This window comes from Balaenoptera acutorostrata, chromosome 15, assembly GCF_949987535.1.
Source record: "Balaenoptera acutorostrata chromosome 15, mBalAcu1.1, whole genome shotgun sequence".
Taxonomy (NCBI): Eukaryota; Metazoa; Chordata; class Mammalia; order Artiodactyla; family Balaenopteridae; genus Balaenoptera; species Balaenoptera acutorostrata.
Genome location: NC_080078.1, coordinates 13,779,447 through 13,800,795, shown reverse-complemented (window position 1 = coordinate 13,800,795; position 21,349 = coordinate 13,779,447). Strand labels below are relative to the sequence as shown.

General features: G+C 46.9%; 1 protein-coding gene across 3 annotated transcripts in view; it reads right to left on the bottom strand.

Annotated features, from left to right (window-relative positions):
• GALNT17 (polypeptide N-acetylgalactosaminyltransferase 17) overlaps window positions 1–21,349 on the bottom strand; it is a 482,627-nt gene that overhangs the window by 204,237 nt on the left and 257,041 nt on the right. For all 3 annotated transcript variants that reach the window (XM_057529210.1, XM_057529212.1, XM_057529211.1), the window contains exons 4-5: window positions 20,522–20,696; window positions 15,793–15,990 (exon numbers count right to left, since the gene is read on the bottom strand). In XM_057529210.1, coding sequence (XP_057385193.1) covers window positions 15,793–15,990; window positions 20,522–20,696 — 373 coding nt within the window. The remainder of the gene's footprint in view (window positions 1–15,792; window positions 15,991–20,521; window positions 20,697–21,349) is intronic.

The following is a 21,349-nucleotide window of genomic DNA, read 5'->3' as shown; positions in this document are numbered from 1 at the left end:
AAAAAAAAAAAAAAAACCTGGCACAGCCAAATAAATAAATAAATAAATAAATAGTAGATAGAAACAAAAAAAGACTTAAGTTTTCTTTTTTTTTTTTTTCTGGGCACAGTTACTTTTAAGATACTACTATAGGGTTTGGGAGAGGAGAGTATAGAAGTCCTGGTCACATAAAAATTTACAATCAATGAGACCACCCTCCTTCACAACTTAGAGGCATGAGAGTATATACAAGGGGATACATCAAGACTGGGGTTAGAAAGGTCAAGGTGGCCATTTGGAGTCAAGGAACGTTTTATGCCAGCCACAGAGGCACAGAGGTGGCCTGAAAAAGTTCAGCCCTTCATTTCTTCATTTTTATTTTTATTTTATTTTTTTATTTGCTTTTTTGGTCACGCCAAGCACGGCATGCGGGATCTTAGTTCCCCGACCAGGGATCAAACCCATGCCCCCTGAAGTGGAAGCTCGGAGTCTCAACCACTGGACCACCGGGGGAGTCCCAGTTCAGCCCTTCAAACACAATCACTGCATTTGAGGGTCCCAGCAATTTACAACCAGAGCTCAGTGATCCATCGGGACACCAGGAATCCAAAGGGCAATCTTGGGGCTGGGGGCAGGGGCGCAGCAGGCCAACAAAGAAGCAGGATTCAGAGGTGTGATTCCTGGGCAGGCAGGCCCTGCAAACATTTCTAGAAGCCTAGGACTCTGAGTAGATGGCTGGTATCCCGAGAGACAGACTGGCCAGAGTCAGAAAGGCTCCGGCTCTCCGGAAGCCAGGAGTCTATGAACAGGGCATGCTCGTGGACTGGAGCATGTCAACGTGGGGACGTCACTCCAGAGCCTCATGATCAGAACGAGGGCCCGTGGGAGCAGCGCTGGGGAATGGGATGAAGGGGATTCTGGCAAGGATGCCCGGAGGTTCACGGTTCAAGATGTGAACCCAGCTTCTCAGCTCACAGCACAGCTGCTGGTTTTGAGCCTTGACCCCCATGTCAGACATCCTGGCCCAGGACCTAGAGTGGGGCTGGGTGTGCGAACAAGAAGGTAGGGCAGGGGTCTCAGAGGAGCCGGGGAGAGAACAAGCTAGGGGATGAAGGGCAGGGCTGACCAGAGACACGGGTCCTCACTGCTGTCCCCACTCGTCCTCCAAAACCTGGGTGATGCAGGGCCTGGGGAGCAGCTCTCCTTCAGAAATCCCCTTTGCTTTGCTCTGCAAGAGGTAAAGCCTTCAGGAGGTGATGTAAAGCTCAGAGGAAGCAGACCATGGGCTCTATAATTGGAGAGAAAGCCAAGTACTGGGGCTGGTGCAGGGAAGAACTAAGAAGCGTTTTAAATAAAAGCCCACGGTTTTCCCACCTAAGATCTCATAGGGAGGGGACAAGGGATGGGAAGGTGGGGAGAGGGGGACATGTGCCCAGGTTTGGTCCAGAGACATGGAGAGATGTGTTTGATAGTGAGGCTGGCACAGAGGGTGGGGGGGGGGGGACTTTTGCTCCCATTTTCCATGGGGACTGTGGAACAAGCCTGCCTCACAGGTGGCCTCATATCCATCTGGGGCCCAACTCATCCAAGTGACCATGATGGTGCAGTGGGGCCGTGTGGCGGGAGGTTCAGTTCCCATGGAGAGAAGGGGGAGGCCGAGTTGAAAGCCAGAGGAAGGCTGAGGGTCCCCCTCCCAGTGAGATGAGCCTGCTGGGATGGGTGGGGGGAAACACGACCTAAGCTCAGGTGTCTGCAGCCAGCAGGGGCCACAGGGACCCAAGGCAGACGGGCCCCCATCAAGCCAAGAAGCCAGATCACAAGTTAGGCCAGCTGCAGACATTTGCCAGTGACAGCAGCAGGGCGAGGAGCAGCCAGGAGGGCCAAGGACACTGCCCGAGGGAAGAGGAGACACACCAAGACCCGGAGGCTTCTGCTCAGCCATTTAGCGGGAATAAGCCTGTCTGTCCCCACACACCCAGAAACCATCTGAGACGAGCATTCTTTCCTGAAGAGGCTGTGCATTTCCAAAGAAATGACCTATTGTCAGTAACCCAAACCCAGCAGCAGTCAGTCCCTAGATTTCTGAATTGGCTGAATCTGGCGTACAGTAAGGGCTCAATCAATATTTGCCAGTGAGCGAATGAATGATTGAATATTCTGCTCTTTCCTGTCCAAGACATTCAATTTAAAACTAAAGAAATTGGGGCTTCCCTGGTGGCGCAGTGGTTAAGAATCCGCCTGCCAATGCAGGGGACACGGGTTCAAGCCCTGATCCGGGAAGATCCCACATGCCGCGGAGCAATGAAGTCCATGCGCCACAACTACTGAGCCTGTGCTCTAGAGCCCGCGAGCCACAACTACTGAGCCCATGTGCCCCAACTACTGAAGCCTGCACGCCTAGAAACTAGAGAAAGCCTGCATGCAGCAACGAAGACCCAACACAGCCAAAAATAAATAAATAAATAAATAAGTAAATAAATAAATAAATAAAATTTATTAAAAAAAAAAACTGAAGAAATTTGCTAACAACCTAATGGCAGATGTGATATTTTATCATTCATCTCCACGTCAGAGCATTTAATTGAGACGAGGGTACCAGAGGCCAGGTGAAAAAGTTCATGTTCACAACCTTTCTTTGGCCTCATTGCCTTCTTGTTTCCATTTACTTCATTATCACATACATCAGCCCCTGTTGGGATGCCCTGTGGGTGGGGAATGGGGTGGTATATACAGAATTAAGAGTAACGTCTGGATTAAGAGTTATTGTCAGTTTGTTTTTCAGTACAGATGAAAGCAACTTGCTACAGACCTTTACTGAGGGATGGCAAAATAAATGAATACATGAATGATGAATGAACAAATTAATAAATAGATACCACACTACTGGCTTACAATAAATTGGAGATGGGATTGACCTCTAAAGTGAAAAGCTGCCACTTGCCAGGAGTCATTCTCAGAGCCCGTCCCTCCACCTGAAACTTCAGGTATGGCTGGAGCGTGGGAACTGCTCACCCCACAGCTGGTTCTGTCTTGGAAACCGCCCGCAGCTACCAAGCACGCCACACTCGGAAATTCAGTGTTAATCAAAGACACTCAAGGGAACATTTCTCTCCTCTTTCCTTTACGTTAAACTTCTTAGGAGCCTGGGGTCCACTGAACTTCATGCACAGAAGTCAGACTCCAAAATACTGACTTGGGCATCCTACCAAGTCTATAGAGGGCCTCCTCGGTGGGTGAGCTTTCCCGGGCTTCCCACACTGCCCGGTTCTCAAAATGCTTCGAAGGGACCACTGCTCCATCACTCAGAACAGGTGGTTACATTGTTTAAACCAGTAAAACAAGCCTCTCTGCTCCTATGAGGATGTGCTACCAGGGCAGTTTAAGACACAGGAGCCTGGAGTTCAGAAAATGAAACTCATTGCTTCTTGTGTGCTTGGTTGCAGAAGCTATTTTTAGAGCCACGTTGGCAGCAAAAAGAGTGAAGACTGTGACCTAAAACTCCAGAGAGACTGCAAAATGTCAGCCCAAATTTCCCTACTTTGGGAAAGTCTGGGTAAAAACTCCGGCAGCCTTAGAAACAGTGCCGGGTCCCGGGAAGAAGACTATCTCAGTGGCCAGGAAAGTAACAGCAAATGGTCACTTGAGTCAGCGGGGTGGCTGACAGTTCATTATTTGGCAGAGAAGGTCACTACAGGCTCTGCAATCAGTGCTTGTGGTGAATTTCCCGAGCTCAGAAAGAAAATTCTATTTGCTTTCTCTCCAATCTAAGAGAAGTGAAAGAGTCATGTGTTCCTGAATTTCCATAAAAGAGAGGAGATAATGGATAGGCGTTAGGCTCCAAAGGGAGCCTTGAACATAACAAACACTGTGCCAACTGGTGAGGCCTGATAAGAACTAACCAGTCTTGGAGGATGGAAACTCTTCCAAGTGCTACTGGACAGTTGTGTCAATGGAAAAGGCTGTTTGGGTTTGAGAACAAGTTATAATCTGTAGCTTAGCCATCGGGTCCAAAGGATCCCCTACAAACGACTAAGGAATAATTAATTTTGCACTGAGGACCAGATGGAACAGGAGACGCAGAAAGAGTTCTGAACGGTGCTGTAAAGAAAACTATGGGGCAGCGAAGAAGAAAAGGAGAAAAGAGTATTTTCTGCTCTGAACTCAATGTGAGAATCTCCTCTAGTTACTTTTTGGGCTATGAGGGTGGAATAGAAAAAAAGGAATGAGAAGACAAGGCAGGAGAAAAAAGGAATATTAAAGGGCCCAGCTGACAGCACATTCTCGCATCATCTAGAAAGGAGGGATTAAAGCTGTCAAAATTAATGGCTGGAGCCTACCCCTCTCCGCAGTCATACCCATTCAGCTCCATCCGAAGAGGGATCTGAACCTCATTGTTCTTCCCCCAGCGGATCAACTTGCTACAATTCATGGTACTGCTGCTCCCCTATTTACGTCCAGGAATAACTCAGGAGCCGGACATTTAACTCAGAGCTAAAGTGTCTTCCATTTCTAAAAATCCTTACATTTAAAGTGAAACTTACCTGCTCTTCAGCCCATCACACTGAACCTCTCTGTGGGCGAGGAGGAAAACCTTTCCAACATTATTCAGATTCACCTACTTGGCTGCTGTGAGCTGTCACGACACATGTCGGTTGACAGAGGCAGGAGGATGCTTGTCAATGCCGAGAACGGTTACCCTGCAAGCTTTGCTCTCGCTCCAGGGCACTGCCTGGGAATTTTGCTTCCAAAGGAAAGGTATCTAGCAGCGATATCAATGTGTCATGAAAAAAGAAAAACTGATCTACCCAGGCTGGTGTTGAAGGTACAGAGGTGATGTCAAGAAATACCATTAATTTCACCCAAAAGCAGTGTGTTCACCATTGAATAAACGTACTTCATTTTATAATGAACTGCCTCCCTCAAGGGATTGACTGGGGAAATGTGGGCCCCTTATTTTCCTGTGCAAATCCCCTGGCATTAAAAATGCCTCTCCTTAAAAGGGAACCCTCCTACACTGTTGGTGGGAGTGTAAATTGCTGCAGCCACTATGTAGAACAGTATGGAGGTTCCTTAAAAAACTAACAATAAGGCTACCATATGATCCAGCAATCCCACTCCCGGGCATATATCCAGAGAAAACCATAATTCAAAAAGATATATGCACCCCAATGTTCATTGCAGCACTATTTACAATAGCCAGGACATGGAAACAACCTAAATGTCCATCAACAGATGAATGGATAAAGAAGATGAGGTACATATATACAATGGAATATTACTCAAAAAGAACAAAATAATGCCATTTGCAGTGACATGGATGGACCTAGAGATTATCATACTGAGTGAAGTAAGTCAGACAAAGACAAATATATGATATCGCTTATATGCGGAATCTAAAAAAAATGGTAGAAATGAACTTATTTACAAAACAGAAATAGAATCACAGATGTAGAAAACAAACTTATGGTTACCAAGGGGGGAAGAGGGGGATAAATTGGGAGATTGGGATTGACATATACACATTACTACATATAAAATAGATAACTAATAAGAACCTGCTGTATAGCACAGGGAACTCTACTCAATACTCTGTAATGACCTATATGGGAAAAGAATCTAAAAAAGAGTGGATATGTGTATATGTATAACTGATTCACTTTGCTGGACAGCAGAAACTAACACAACATTGTAAATCAACTATACTCTAATAAAAATTAATTTAAAAAATGCCTCTCCTTGCTAGCACCCTGGGTTCTGCTCCTTATGTAGGATACTAACTCAAGGATAATACAATGATTAGGTTATTTGTCATAATCATCCAGCTGTATGAATGCCCAGATAATAAGAAAAGGGTTATAGGATTCCCACAGCGAGGAGCAAGGTTTGCTCTTGTAGGCTACAGAGGAACAATAAGAACAATAGCACCAATAATAATAGCTAGCATTTTTAGGCATCTTACATACATTATCTCATTTAAGCATCACAACCACCCTGTAAAATAGATTATCATCCCTATTTACAGATGAAGAATCTGAGGCCCAGAGAATTAAGTAGCTTGACCAAGTTTTCATAGAATGGGTCTGTAGCACATCTAGTTTTTATACAGAGACGTAAGCTGAGGCTCAAAGCCAGGTGCCAAGTCTAGCCTAGAAAACAAGTCTTGGGACCTGGACATGTTCTCTCCACCCCATCATGCTGCGGACACTTCAAGTCATTTGAGAACAACGTGCTCCCAGCTGTTGGGGTCAGGTATTCTTTGAGCACCAAGAGAAAGCAGCAGTCAGCTATGGAAGGCTATGCAGGGCAGACAACTGGGCAGTGACGCCCTGTGTTTCCATGTGGGCTGTACCTGCTGCTTTCCCAGGAAGTGACAAAATTGAGGCCGATGCTCCTTCAAAGTCTCAATCAACTGTGTTCTCGCTGAGGCGTTCTTTCCAGCTAATTGTCTGACTACATAACCAATGTTTTAAAGAAATGGGTATGTCTTCCATTAGACAGTCTTACAGAAGGGCAATCCCTACTCGCTGCTTCTTCAGCAGTCATTGTCATCCACTGAGTTCCCATTCGGGTCTCAAAAATATGTCGATGTGGATAAATTTGACAAGGACTGTGGCAGAAGGACAGTATTCCCCATTCTGCTTAGAACAGAGGTTTATACACAATAGGAATCAATCAATGCTCATCAAGCCAAGGAGGGAACAAACAGAGCACCACAAAGCCACCCCCTATTCCTGATCCCATTTTATCACGATGCTTCTTCTGGAGGAGCATGAAACCCCATGGTTGACCAGTACTGACTGAACCAACACCTTCTATCAACCGGGCTCCTCCAGGATTGTTCCCTGAAAGAAGCATGTAGAGTTTTGTAGAGGTTTTTAACTGTAAATTTCCCCCGTGACTTGCTTCTGTAGAACTCTATTAACCGAAACATTTAATTATCTACAACACCTCACGCCATAAACTCAGGGAGTTTACAATTAGAGCTTTTCATCTGAGGGACCAAAAGCTTTGTTATGGAAATTTTCCACTACTGGAACAATATACCTTTAAATGCTGGGTAGGTTTTATGGATAAGAAAATTAAAAGCTCATTTACACAGATGGTGAGTGACTCACCTAATGACACAGACCCTGTTGGTGGCAAAATTGAACAGGTCATTCCTGTTACTGGTAGACTGTGAGGGCAGGAAAAGAAGGTGGCGGATGGCTAGCTTTTCTCCTATGATTTTTCTCTTCCTGAATTGTGACAGGCTTCCCTTGGCCCCTGAGCTAGATTCCTTTTCTGACTCTCCTTTCCTAGACCCAAAGGGAAGTCCTAACCACTGTGGTCTCTAACCCTGTCCTCTACCCACAATGTGCTGCACTTGGCCAGTATCATATACACAGCCCAGGTTGGTCAACAGTATCGGTGGGTCTGTCTCTGTGAGACATTGAACTTCTGCCAGGATGCTCCTTGGTTTCCGAATCCTTGCTTGCGATTCTGCCATGACAAATTCTGCTGCTCTGGGACTGGACCCCAGTTTGATCTCCTGGTGTGTTCTCTGTGCTGTCCTGCCACTTCCCCAAAGAGGGAGGTCCACACAAGACTCTGAGCCAAGGATTAACACCCGAGTGTCTTCATCTTGTTGCAAGATTGGCCATCTGCCATCTACTGATGGCCACCAGCTCCTAAGGTAGAATTCACATTCCATACAATTCATCCATTTAAAGTCTACAATTCAATAGATTCTAGTATGTTCACAGAGTTGTGCAGTCATCACCCAAATCAATTTTAGAACATTTTCATCATGCCCCCCCCAAAACCCTGTACTCATTAACAATCATTCCTCTCTCCTACTCCTCCCTTAGCCCTAGGCAACCACTATTCTATTTTTTCATCTCTCCCAATTAGCTTTTTATTCATTTTCATTCCAGCTCATTGGAACAGTGGATTGAGTCTGGGTTCCTCCTTTTGGCTTCTAGAGCTCTCCACAAAGTGGACCTCCTGTTTCAATCTACTTAGTCTTCCATCTTTCCTCTATTTTTTTTCCCCTCCACTTTTTAATGCACATTCTCTACCTTCGTCTCCTCACCAGATGCTAAACACCCCATCCTCATTGTGCTGTCAGTAGAGGGGTAACTTAATGGACTTGAGTTGCCCAAACCCTGCACATCCCAAAGAAAGAACTCACCCTTGCCAGGCTCCTGGAAGAAAACCACTAAACCCTTGGAATATCCTGCCCGATAAGAGTGTCTATGAGGCCCTGGGCCATGCTGTATTGGCTTAACCTCTGCAGGGGGAGGTGGGGAGGAGCTGGAGACCGAGGAGCCAAGGTTGGTCACATGGGTGCTCCACGCCTACAGGACTGACCCCCAGTAAAAACCAGGAACACTAAGGCTCCGGCGAGCTTCCCTGGTTGGCAACACTTCATAATGTTGTCATAAATCATTTCTGGGAGACTGAAGCTCTGTCGATGCAACTCCACAGGGAGAGGACAACCAGAAGCTCACGCTTGGTTTCTCCTGGACTCAGTCCCATGCCTCTTTTTTCTTTGCTGATTCTAATCTGTATCCTTTCACTGTGATAAATGATAACCATGAGCATAACAGCTCTTCTGAGTTGTATGAGTCCTTCTAGTGGATCATCAAACTCTGAGGGCGGTCTTGGCAACCCCAAACACACTCATTTTCACTACTATACCTCTAATTGTGTCATCTCCCATATACTCTGCCAGTGAAAATCCCCTGCAGCTTGTAAGGCCCGCAAGTCACTGCTTTTTCAGGAGGGACAGCACAGTGGGGAAGGGCACAGACTCTGGACCCACTAGCTCCAAATCCCAGCTTCATCTCTTACTGGGAGTGTGACCTTGGGTAAAGTGCTGCCCCTGCGCCTCAGTAGCCATGCCTGTGAAATGGGGATGATAGTGATACTTATCTCATAGGGCTAGTATGAGTTATACATGGATTTGTACTGTGTAAAGCAAAAGAAAAGTGCCTGGCACGTAGAAAATTTCAGTGTTAGTTACGACTTTTATAAGCTTTCCCATCCACTCCACTCACAAAGCTTCCCCCCTCCTACAAATCCACACTTACCTGCGCTAAAGTGTGATTATGCACAGTTGAGCCCTGTGTCTCCAACTAGTCCAGTAACTCCCCCAAGAAGATCATGTAATTTACCAATACTGTCCCCCCAGAAGTTCCCACCACAAGGCTAAGCACACAGTTGGTTCCTAAAATATATTTGCTGATGCATAGGGACGATAGCTCTATTTCCAAGTCTAAGACAATCTGATTCTTCACTTAAAGGTTTCCTCTCAGCAAGCCAGTCATCTTCCTTTAGGGAGGAAAAAAAATAACCTTCTTCTTTTATATACATTTGTGCACAGAATTTGAGATTCCGGCAGCTATACATATCCAGGACAGCCCTTTCAACACCCAGAGTCTAACAGGCTCTCATGGCTCCTGTACCTTATAATTTATTATCAAATTATATGTGGGATGAAGGATTGCTAATTGTTAATCATCAGCTTGAATTAGTTATTAATGAGTAATGTCGTTAATTACAGGGTCACCTAACACAGAGCAGGCAGGCACCACTGGCACTTCACAGAAGATGCCTGACTCAGCTTCAGCCAGTGCCCTGAAAGCAACGTGCTGTAAAACTTCCCATCTCTGATGACTCCATAGACCCTTCCCTCCCCTGGTAAAAGTCACGGGATTTTACAGCTGGAAAGAACTGTAAAGATCAGCGGTTCCCAAGTTGTGAGCTACAGAGCTCTGAAGGCTGCTGAGCTAAGGCAGGTTCCCATGAATTCATGGTGCCTTCAGGCTAAAGATAGTATATCCCTCTTTCTTACCTTTGCTACTATTTTTCACATATATGGACATGATGCTATGAATAATACAATTTAAGTTGGTATCAAAGCACGACGGAATTCATAGTAGTTTTCTGGCAAGAAATCTTCATGGACAATCTACTGATTTTAAATTTCTGGGCCCCCAAGACAGCCATCGATTAGTTTTTGGGTTCTAGGTCAGCTCACCCATTCCCATCCCTCTTGGCAATTGTGCCAGACCTTTATTTATCGTTTCTTCTGTAGCCCCTGATCCAAAATTTCTCTCTCCCTCTCAGCAGTGATTTCGTCTCTGAATTCATAATATGGGTGACACAGCATAAGCTCTCTCTTCCTGCTCTTCAAGGCCAGACTACAATTCACGTTCTTGACCCCATCCCCTACTTCCTCTTCAGGGCCCTTCTTTTGCAATCAGCACCCTCCCCCCCTTCTGTGTCTTCAGACCCTCCCTCTCCCCTTGCTTCATGCCCTCAGCTGTATGTACTGTGTTACAATGAGACCTTTCATGTCCACATTTGGGCTGGGGATGTTCAGGCAATAGATGCTATACTCAAAGAGATCATGCAAAAAGCTCAAAGCAGATAACCAAAAAGCAGCTAGCTGCCTAATGAGGATGAGTAAGGGGAGTGTGGGAGAGGGGTGTGTCAGGAGAGATTCCCTGGAGCGAGGTGTACCCTGAATCCCCCTCCCCAAGGGGAGAGGGTGGGCATCCTACCATCTCACCCCAAGCCTGGTGGTCAGCACTCCTGGCAGTGGAGAAACATACTCACTGGTGCGTGACTCATGCTAAACAAGTGAAACGTGGCCCGTGGAGCAGATGGGGACCCTGTGTGTGAGAGGTCACCTCTCCCCTCCCATGCAGGACAAAGGTGTGTGAGTCTTGGAAACCAGATACGGAAGCCAGAAAGGCTGTTGATCTGTGACCACGTTAAAGTGTTCACTATAAAAACTCACTAGAAAAAGGAATGAAGTACTGACACGTGCTGCAACGTGGGTGACCCAAAAAGCCACATACTGTATGATTCCACTTATAGGAATTGTCCAGAACAGGCAAATCCATAGAGACAGAAAGACTGGGAGCTGTCAGGGGCTGCGGGGAGGGAGGAATAGGAATGCATAATGGGTGAGGCAATCTCATTCTCTTCCTAATCGTTCCCCAGCCCTGACTTCTCTTCTGAGCCTCAGATGTCACTCATCCATTCGTTTGTTCACTAAATGTTTTCAGCATCCCTACTAAGTGCTAAGTACTCATTAGTCACTGGGGTTACAGTAGGAAAAACCACAGGCCTGGCTTCATAAAGCATATAGACGAGTAGCTGATAAAGAATGGTAAAGAAAGGCTCTTCCACTGGGAGAACCAGGTCGAATATCTAGCAGTGGTTCCTTTTTTTTTTTTTTTTTTTGGCCACACGGCTCATGGGATCTTAGTTCCCTAACCAAGGATTCACACTGGGCCCTCGGCAGTGAGAGTGCGGGGTCCTAACCACTGGACTGCCAGGGAACTCCCTTGCAGTGGTTCCTAATATAAGCCCTGTGGATCATAAGCAGGTTGGCTTCCAGGCATCTGTAAACTTCATGAAATTATATGCGAAGTTCTGTTCACTCATACATGCTCAGGAGTGAGGTGATCTATGGCTTTCATTAGATTATCGAAGAGGTCCTTGACTCAAAAAAGTTTAAACTCCGCTGGTCTAATGATAGGTTGTTGACGTGACATTAGAGATGATGTCACTTTGGAGAAGAATCGGGGCTTAAGACATAGATTTGAGAGCCTTCTCTGCACAGAGGTGAGAGGGGGGGGTCAGTGCTTCTCAGAGTCTTTGACTTAAGAGTCTTGGCAGCAGAGGACTGTGACACACAGCAGAGGCGGCAGGGGACCTCTGATGGCTTAACTCAAGCTCCAGGAAGGCCAGCCATGTTTCTTCTACAGCTTTGAGTGACACGTTCCCCAAACGCCTCTGCCCCACCATAATGCCACAAACCGCGGGTGCCACAGCTCCCAGCATGAGAACCATAGACCTAGGCTGTCCTTGGGAATGACTGAGGTCTTCATGGGAGCAAGTGCAGAGCACAGACCAAATTCTGGGGGTCCGGGTGGTCAAATCCACTCTAGAAACACGTTTGGCCCTCGTAGTTTTGAAGAAGAGGGATTTATTGCCATTATTTAGAAGTCAGGAGATTTCACAAAACGATCTGAATTTGTGTCTTTTCTTAAAAGTCTGAGGACTTGACAACGCCGGGCCTCTGTGCCCCCGTCACCACCACGTGGGGCTGGCAGCAGCTGGCTCCTTGGGTGGGGCATGTGCCCTTCAGTCCCCACTGCCACCCCTCACACTTGGCTCTCCCCTCTTTAATGACACCTGTCTACTCTCGATGCTTGAACCTCTGGTGCAGACAAAGAAGAGCAGAGGGAAAACCTTGGGAAATAGCTGTTCACCAAACAGGAAGAAAAAAACGTTACAAAGGAAGAAAGAGAAAAAAAGTAAAACAGAAAGGATATACATTCCCTTAAGGCAACATCTCCTATATTGTATGGCCTACTGGGAAGACTCAGTATCTAAAGAGTCATCCAACCTAATGCCATTTGGATGGTGAAAAAGTTCTCTTCATCCTACCCTTTACCAGAATAATCATTACTTTTAAAATACTGAGATCACAAGGAGGAGGAGGAACCATCACATCCTGACATTTAAGAAAGAGTATTGTTGGGACTTCCCTGGTGGTGCAGAGGTTAAGAATCCGCCTGCCAATGCAGGGGACACGGGTTCGAGCCCTGGTCCGGGAAGATCCCACATGCCACAGAGCAACTAAGCCCGTGCACCACAACTACTGAGCCTGCGCTCTAGAGCCCACGAGCCACAACTACTGAGCCCGCGTGCCACAACTACTGAAGCCCGCGCGCCTAGAGCCCGTGCTCCGCAACAAGAGAAGCCACCGCAATGAGAAGCCCGCGCACCGCAACGAAGAGTAGCCCCCGCTCACCACAACTAGAGACAGCCCACGTGCAGCAGCGAAGACCCAACGCAGCCAAAGATAAATAAATAAATTTATTAAAAATAAATAAAATAAAATAGTTAATTTTTAAAAAAAAGAAAGAGTATTGCATCTGCTTAATAACATCAGAAGGGCCATAAAAAGTCCTTCCTACAATTAAATATCTCCATCAACTATTAACAAATTAAGCATTGCATAAGTTATGATACATTAAAAAGAGGTCATCTGATTCTGTTGTGTACATCAGAGATATTAATAACTCACGATCACAACTCCATTTTCTTCAGTCTTTTTAAAACGCGTATGAATCCTCTGTTAACGTTACCTGAAGTACACGCTCAGTTTTCGCCTAGTGCCTCACATGCTCAGGGATAGCTCTGTGTTCTGGACATCCCAAAGCACTGCACTGTATCCATTCCTTTTCCTCGGTCACTAACACCACCGTTACACTTTCACTCCCTTATCCGTCACAGCTGGAGGTCAGCCTCCCTGTGTGTCAGGGACGAAGCAGTGCTTGGACAAAAACACGAAACTCACTGTCAAGCCATCGCTTCAAGATCCGAAGGCCATGGGGTCTTTAAGCACACCCCATTAATTCTGTGTTAATCGTGGTACAATACACGTAACATAAAATGTACTGTCTTAATCATTTTTACATGTACAGTTCAGTAGCATTTAGTACATTTGCAGGATTGTGCAACCAAATTCCAGAACTCTTTTCATCTTGCACAACTGAACCTCTACACCGTTAAATAATAATTCCCCATTCCTCCCTTCTCCCCAGCCCCTGGAAACCACCATTCTACTCCCTGTCTCTGTGAATTTGGCTATTCTAGCTACTTCATATGAGTGGAATCATGTAGTATCTGTCTTTGGTGACTGGCTTATTTCACTTAGTGTAATGTCCCCAAGGCTCATCCATGTTGTAGCATGAGTCAAAATTTCCTTCTTTTTCTTAAGGCTGAATAATATTTCGTTGTATGTACATGTCACATTTTGTTTCTCCATTCATCTGTTGATGGACATTTGGGTTACCTCCACCTTTTGGCTATTGTGAATAATGCTGCTATGAATACGGGTGTACAAACATTTCTTTGAGACCCTGCTTTCAACTCTTTGGGGTATATACCCATAAGCAGAATCGCTGGACCATATGGTAATTCTATTTTTAATTTTTTAGGAACTGTCATACTGTTTTCCATAGCAGCTGTACCACTTTATATTCCCACCAGCAATGCTCAAGGATTCCAATTTCTCCACATTCTTGCCAACACCTGTTATTTTGCTTTTTTTTATACAGTAGCCATCCTCATGGGTGTAATCTCAACCATTACATTTAAAATATCTCTGAAGGTTATGCTTTGGTTCTCAGATAACACCTTGGTGATGAGTCTACATTATTATTTGCAGAAATCTGAGAGCACAGCCCTGCAGCAGTACACGAAGACACTGAACATCTAGGCTGGGCTGGGAACTGAGCCACGAGACATCGCCAGCTGAGCAAGTTATTAGCCCCAAAGATTACCTTCTTTGTTGCATAAATTTGCCCATGAGTGGCTCTACCCTGATGCAATCTGTCAGCTTTCAATTTGTGCCAGAAAATAAGAAAATATGCAACAGGGGGGTCTGTCCATCTCAAAATCCTACTCTGGTTGATTAAAAATTTATAAACTGAGAAAGAACTTTAAGGGTACTTGCAAAAAGTCCTCAATCCTGTTCCACAATTGCCCCCTTTATACCAACAAACACTGTCCTAAAACGAGGGCAAAGTAAGATGGCCCCTTCCACCTCTTCTAACGTAGAACCACGAAGATACTGAGCCAGTTTTGATCCTCACATAGGACTCACAGAAAGTATTGAACTGTAACTCGGGTATCATCTTAGCTGAAAATCAAAGCACTTGTTGGCTGAACAATATTCCCCATCCACCCCCAACAAATACACATCCTAAGCTCTGGAAACTGCAAATGTTACCTTATCTGGAAAAAAGAACTTCACAGATATGATTAAGTAAAGGATCTTGAGAGGAGGGAGACTATCGTGGGTTATTCATGTGGACCCCAAATGTCATCACAAAGGCCCTTATGTGAGGGGAGGCAGGAACGTTGAGGAAAGAAGGCAGCCACGTGATGAAGGAAGCAGGGGGAGAAAGGGAGGGGATGTAGCCGTGAGCCAAGGAATGAGAACAGCCTCCGGAAGCTGGAACAGGCAAGGAAATGGATTCTCCCCTCCAGCCTCCAGAAGGACCCAGCCCTGTAGACACCCTGCGTTTAGCTCTCTAAGGCTCACTTCAGATTACTGCAGTACCTTTAGAAAGTAAGAGAATAAATTTCTGTGCTTTAAGCCCCTGAATTTGTGGTAATTTGTTACAGAGGCCACAGGTAACGAATACGACATCAAAATCCACCTGCTTCATTCCCCATCCTTTATATTTGAGCTTCCCAACTGGTACAACACGAGGGATCTATCTCCTTGCCTCCAGGGGATGCTGGGTGGGGCCTGGGGCAAAAATCATACAGAGCTGCCCAAAGGCCCTGGGTTACCCCAGGTACCACACAAATATTGTCCTTTTCTACGTCCTCCTGCATCACGGCGATTGTAAAGCATCCAACTATGAAAAAGTCCCAGGAATTCATACCTTTCAAACTTCACACTTAAAAGCTCCTGAACACAGTTCAACAGATATGAGGAAGAATAAAAAAAAGTGTGAGCCGCCCTATCAATTTCCATCCTTCAGGACTGCTGTTTGATAAGCTGCACTGGAAAATTTTTAGCGAAAGAAGCAAAATGCAGCGTCCCCTTTCAGCAAGAAAACTTCAGTGGGAAGACACCCCAAATTCCTAAAGCAGCTATTTCCACACTGCAGCTCCATCCCCAAGTGGTCTCCTCCAGCCTCCCTCCCTTCTCCCCTCCCCAGGTGGGTGGGGTCCTCTCTCCCCTGGGATCTGGGGATGAAAAGGCCACTGGAGCGCGTGCTTGGCACAGACCTGATGGGAAGGGAAGGGTCTCCGGCGTCCCACCAGTCTTTCGGGGGGCTGATGTACATGCACCACAGCTCCCAGCTGTACCCGTGGGCCGAGTTCTCATATCGCTGCACCTCGAAGGTGTCCTGTTTGATGTTGTCGATGGAGGGGAGGATCACCCGCTTCCGGTTCTCCTGTATCCGCGAGAGAACCGGCTCGGCCCTGAAACACAGAGAAGCAGAAATAAAACCTTTCACCTGAGGCTCACCCACACCTCCACCGGCCCAGACCCCAAGACCACAGACAATGAATAGAAGCGTCGCAGCTAAAGGCTGGGCTTTCGGCAGGCTGGAACTCAGAGGGAAACTGGGCTCCCAAGTGGCGGCTCCAGCTGGATCTGGTGGCTTTGAAGGAGCCCCGTGACGTGCAGCTCATGCCCTCACCCCTGCGGCGTTCCCACAGTGCTGCCTGCGTTGGCATGAAAGGCCTGAAGCCGGAACTCACAACACGAGGGCTTCTGCCCCAGAAAGTATGGCCTGTCTTTTATACCAACAGTGTCTACGCCAAAGCTTAGACAGATACGAGGAAGAATAAAAAAGCGTGAGCCGTCCTATCGAGGCCCTCCTGATAGGGTTTGCATTTCCCTACAGTTTTGTACAGTGTTTTCAGTTTCCCCTCAGGCACTGGCCGATGCCTCTGGTTTTTTTTTTTTCTGCTGGAGCTGAATTGCCTTTTCCCCAAATAGGTCACTTCTGCCCTTGATGGCCTGGTTTCAATAAGCCTTTCACTAGCTTCTTTGTGCGTGTGACTATTTCAGTTGTTTTAACTGATTATTTAATTGATTTCTTAAAAGGGATCTAATTGGCTGGGTTAGGGATGGCAGGCAGGAACTAACTGAATGCAAAGGCAGGCAGGATCCTGCCGCTCAGCTAGCCCGCCCGCTCAGGGCTGCAGCAGGCGACAGGCAGGGACCTGGCTCTGGGGTTTAAGGTACAGCCCTGCCAGCTTAGGAGAAAGCAGATGGCCAGGCACCCCTGCCAGAGCGCGTCTCCGACGTAGATGTAGGAAGGGATCATTTCCCATATTCGAGAACGAGAAGATGGCTCTCATAAACCAGGGCATTCATCTCCCTGCTTAGAACAGGGCGCAGGCTTTGGAAAGGAATCAAGTGAAAGTCCCATTCGTCTGCATTATTTCGAAGAATAATGAGAACGCTCGGCCTCCGTTCCATCCCTTTTCATTTGCAGCTACTGAATTACCTGTTGGCACACCTCATGTTTCTATTTCAAACGAGCAATAAAATATACCCTGGGCCATTTACTGCCTCCGATACTTTTGCACACACCTTAGAGACTGATGCCAAATGGGACTGACTTTCCCTGGTTTCTAGACGTGCTTCGGAGCTCCGCCCCCCTCCAACTCCTCACTCATGCTATTCTCCTCCAGGAGTGCCCTCGTGCCCAGGCAGGAAATCTAGCCACCCACACAAGCTTCTCTAATCAAGTGCCACCTCTTCCAAGAAGCCTGCCTTAACTTCCCCCAGTAGAAGCCTCTCTCCATCCTCTCACCTCTTAGAGCGTCTTCTCCATCATATTCAAGTCACCCTGATAACACGCTGTCTTTGCTGATCTTTGAACACACGTTTTTCTTAGAAGCTCATGATAGCTGATGTTTATCAAGCACTTACTACTTGCCAGGCACCATTCCCAACATTTTGGATGAGCTGACTAATCTAACTCTCACAACAATCATATGAGGCAAATACTATGATCATCATTTTAACACATGAGGAAACTGAGGCCCACGGAGGTTATGCCCCAGCCCACACAGCCAGCTGGAGGTAGAACCAGGTCTCTAACCCGGATGGCCTGGCTTCAGGCCCAGCCCCTAAGCTCCACAGCCTTCTTGGATGGGCCACCCTTCCCCTAGGCTGGTCTGGTGCCCTGCAGGTAGAAGCATTCAGCTCGGCCATCACTGTGTGGGGAAAGTTCCTGAGTGTCGGGCAGAAGACCTTGGTTCAAGTCATGCTTCTGAAGCTGAGGAGTTCGCTCTCCCAGTCTGTGACAGAGCATACAACTGTTCCCAGTGATTTGCTCCCCTCCCTCGGGACATCCCGCTGATGACCCCGAGGCCTGCGGTGTTTCCCTGCAGGGGGACACACTCTCCCTCCCTCAACCCCAATTAATGTTTAGCTTGGACCTACTTTGGCCAACAGAAGGTGTGACCATGTCACATCTGAGCAGAAACTGTTATCCTTTTCCCTGAGCTACAAAAATGGTACATCCTAGGTAGGGGTGCTCCTTGGGTCTTGGGACGCAGAGGTCGTATGGAGCAGAGCCACAGACAGACAACCCGCAGCGGATCTGCCACGTGGACGGGACAGAGATCGTTACTGCAGTGACCTAGTGAGAGTTGAGACACACTGTCTATCTGCCATGAGGACACACACCCCTCTGTTGGAAGTCTGGAAAATGAGTCTGAAGGGCTAAGACTGGATCACAGACATCAGTCAAAATTAGACTATAGGCTCCTGGAGGGCGGATACCAAATCTCACCAGATTCTGAACCCCAGTTGAGCGACCAACTGTCCTCTTTGCCCAAGACCGTTCTGATTTTACTACTGAAAGTCTTGCATTTTGGGAAACCCCTCAGCACTAGGCAAACCCAATCGGGCAGTCGCCCAAATCACAGCCTAGAGTGGTCTTTGGGACGTGGTCATCATCCAGCAAATATCTGTCAGTTAGTTTAAGTGAAAGATAACGAAGGTCTGAGCCGGGAACATGGAGGTCAAAACGGAGAGGAAAAGGTAGACATGAGAAACAGAGGAAAAACCAGCTAAAGCTGGAGGTGGCTTGGATGAGTAACACGATGGGAAGAGAAGAATCAAGTGACGGGGACATGGGTGGTACCAACAGTTCTGACAGGAAAGAAATGAGGAGGGAATGATATGGAGGAAAAGGTGAGACAGGGCAAGGCTGAGGCTCCAATGCAACATTCAAGGGTATCTGTTCAGCAGGCTTCTAGCTCAAGGGTTCCCAAACTTGAGTGAGCAGCAGAGTCTCCTGGTTAAAGCAGCTTACTGGGCCCCATCCCCAGAGCTTCTGATGTCATAGGTCTGGGTGGAGCCCAAGAATCTGCATCTCTAACAAGTTCCCAGGTGACGCTGCCGCTGCTGGTCTGGGGACCACACTTTGAGAATGATTATGAGAGGTACACAGTGGTGAGGCTCAGGGGAGGTCAGGGCTGCACTCCTACAGCTGTGTGTATCAGGGTCTGATGGTGGCAGATAAAGCAAGGAAGAAAACTGGCGTCTGAGATGGCAACAGATGCCTGTGTGCAAGCGAAAGGACCAGTGTTAACGGTGACCCCACGTTCCAAACCTCTGTGTGGTCATGTGCATAACCATCCTTTTCTCTGGCCATTAAAAGGACTCTAGGGCTTCCCTGGTGGCGCAGTGGTTGAGGGTCTGCCTGCCAGTGCAGGGGACACGGATTCGAGCCCTGGTCTGGGAGGATCCCACATGCCGCGGAGCGGCTACGCCCGTGAGCCACAACTACTGAGCCTGCGCGTCTGGAGCCTGTGCTCTGCAACAAGAGGCCGCGACAGTGAGAGGCCTGCGCACCGCAATGAGGAGTGGCCCCCGCTCGCCGCAACTAGAGAAAGCCCTCGCACAGAAAAGAAGACCCAACACAGCCAAAACTAACTAAATAAATAAATAAATAATAAAAATAAAAGGAATTCCTTTAAAAAAAAAAAAAAAGGATTCTAAAGTTTGTTTCAAATGCAGAATAGACATTTTAAGGCATAATTAGTGATGGGATATTGGCTCTTCAAATATGGTACCGTGAACTTATTTAAGATGGTATCATTGAGTGTAAATAAACATTATTAATGAAATTAAAGACTCTGCTTCTTACTAATTAAGCAATCCTGGCACAGGGGTTTAACCTCTGACTTGATTTATCATTGGTTAGTTAGAAATAATCATATAACTGTAAAGCTCTAACCTAATTTTAACATGCTCATTGACTGATTTGGGCATTTTTGACGCTTCACTCTCTTACATCCAAAATCTACTCCCTGTGTGCTCATCGATTTCTCTCATATTGTTCTTTTCACCTGGAAAAACATGAGGGGCCACATCGGCAGAGAGAAACCCTTCCCTTCCTCCAAATGATGTTAAAGATGATCCCATAAATTTTTTTTTTTTTTTTTGGCCACACGGTATGCAGGATCTTAGTTCCCCAACCAGGGATCGTGCCCTCACCCCTTGCATTGGAAGCGCGGAGTCTTAACCACTGGACTGCCAGGGAAGTCACGATCCCATAAATTCTGGGAAGCTTTGCCTGAGTAGGTAAAATTATAACTGAATCTCTTTTTGTCATAGTAACAGTCAACCATCCTCCCCAGAAATGGAAACGAGCAAAGCAGCAAAAGAGAACAATAGGAATAGAACTGTCTTGTCTCCTTAGCAAGGATCATCTTGAGTTCTGTCCAACTAATACATCATTTTCACCGGGAATTTTGACGATGGTGATGATGATGGATGATGACGACAGAGTAGACAGCAGACATATTTCTCCCGCTTCCCAGTTTTATTCCAAACTATGGTCTCACCTTCTTCCCAACCACCCCTTCTCCATTCTTGCCAGGGCCCCAGAGGAAACGGCCAAAGTGCCCCACCTCCCAGACTCCAGCCCTCCTGACCATGCTGCAAGCCCCGAGTGCTTCTAGGTTTCAGCTTATGACCTACCAGCCAGCGGTGAACTCCACGTGGGCATCAAAGAAGCCGGTGACCTGGCCGGTGGCCACCTTCCAACCCTCGATGCGAGCTCGGATCAGGCCCTCTCTTTTTCGATTTCTCACCACCTTCACCAGCCCAGGGTAGCGTTTGTGGACATAATCCTCCAAAGGGGCCTTCAGCTCCTCTACAAACGACAAAACACAGGAAGGTCCGCAAACGTGTTAAATGTGCATCCAACCCACTGTGAGGCCGACAGATCTTCACTTAGTTCAGAGATTGCAGAAAATTTTGCGTGTTAGTCATTTTAGTAGAAAAGTCAACTCGGTCCCAGTGATTCAGGAGACATCTCTGACTGATGTCCTTTGGGATTTCTTTCTGACCCTCCCTCCTTCCTTGGCCAGCATTCCTGTGCCCCCACTGTCCCCTGGGTCTTGTTTACCAACTTTATATGGGTTTTTCCATCTGCACATACGCTGGTTCTCACAGAATGTGTTCTGGGAGGTCCAGACCCAGAGTCACACCCTAGATGCAACATTACAGGGTTTGTGCTTTGGTCACAGGATGTGAAAGAAATCTTTGCTCAGCAGTAGAAACGCTACCGTGATGGTGAAAGGAAGGCCATCAGGGCTTGAACACTGCCTCCTGCCACCAGCAGGTGGTACAAAGTGCGTGATCTATATGATCTAATTTAATCCTTACAGCCACCCTAGGTGGTTGCTAGATTAATCCCATTAATTAACTAGATGAATTCCACATTGCAAATTAAGAACAGTCTTAGGGAGACTAACCTGTCCCAAGGTCACAACCTAGGAACAGAAGAGCTGAAACATGGGCCAC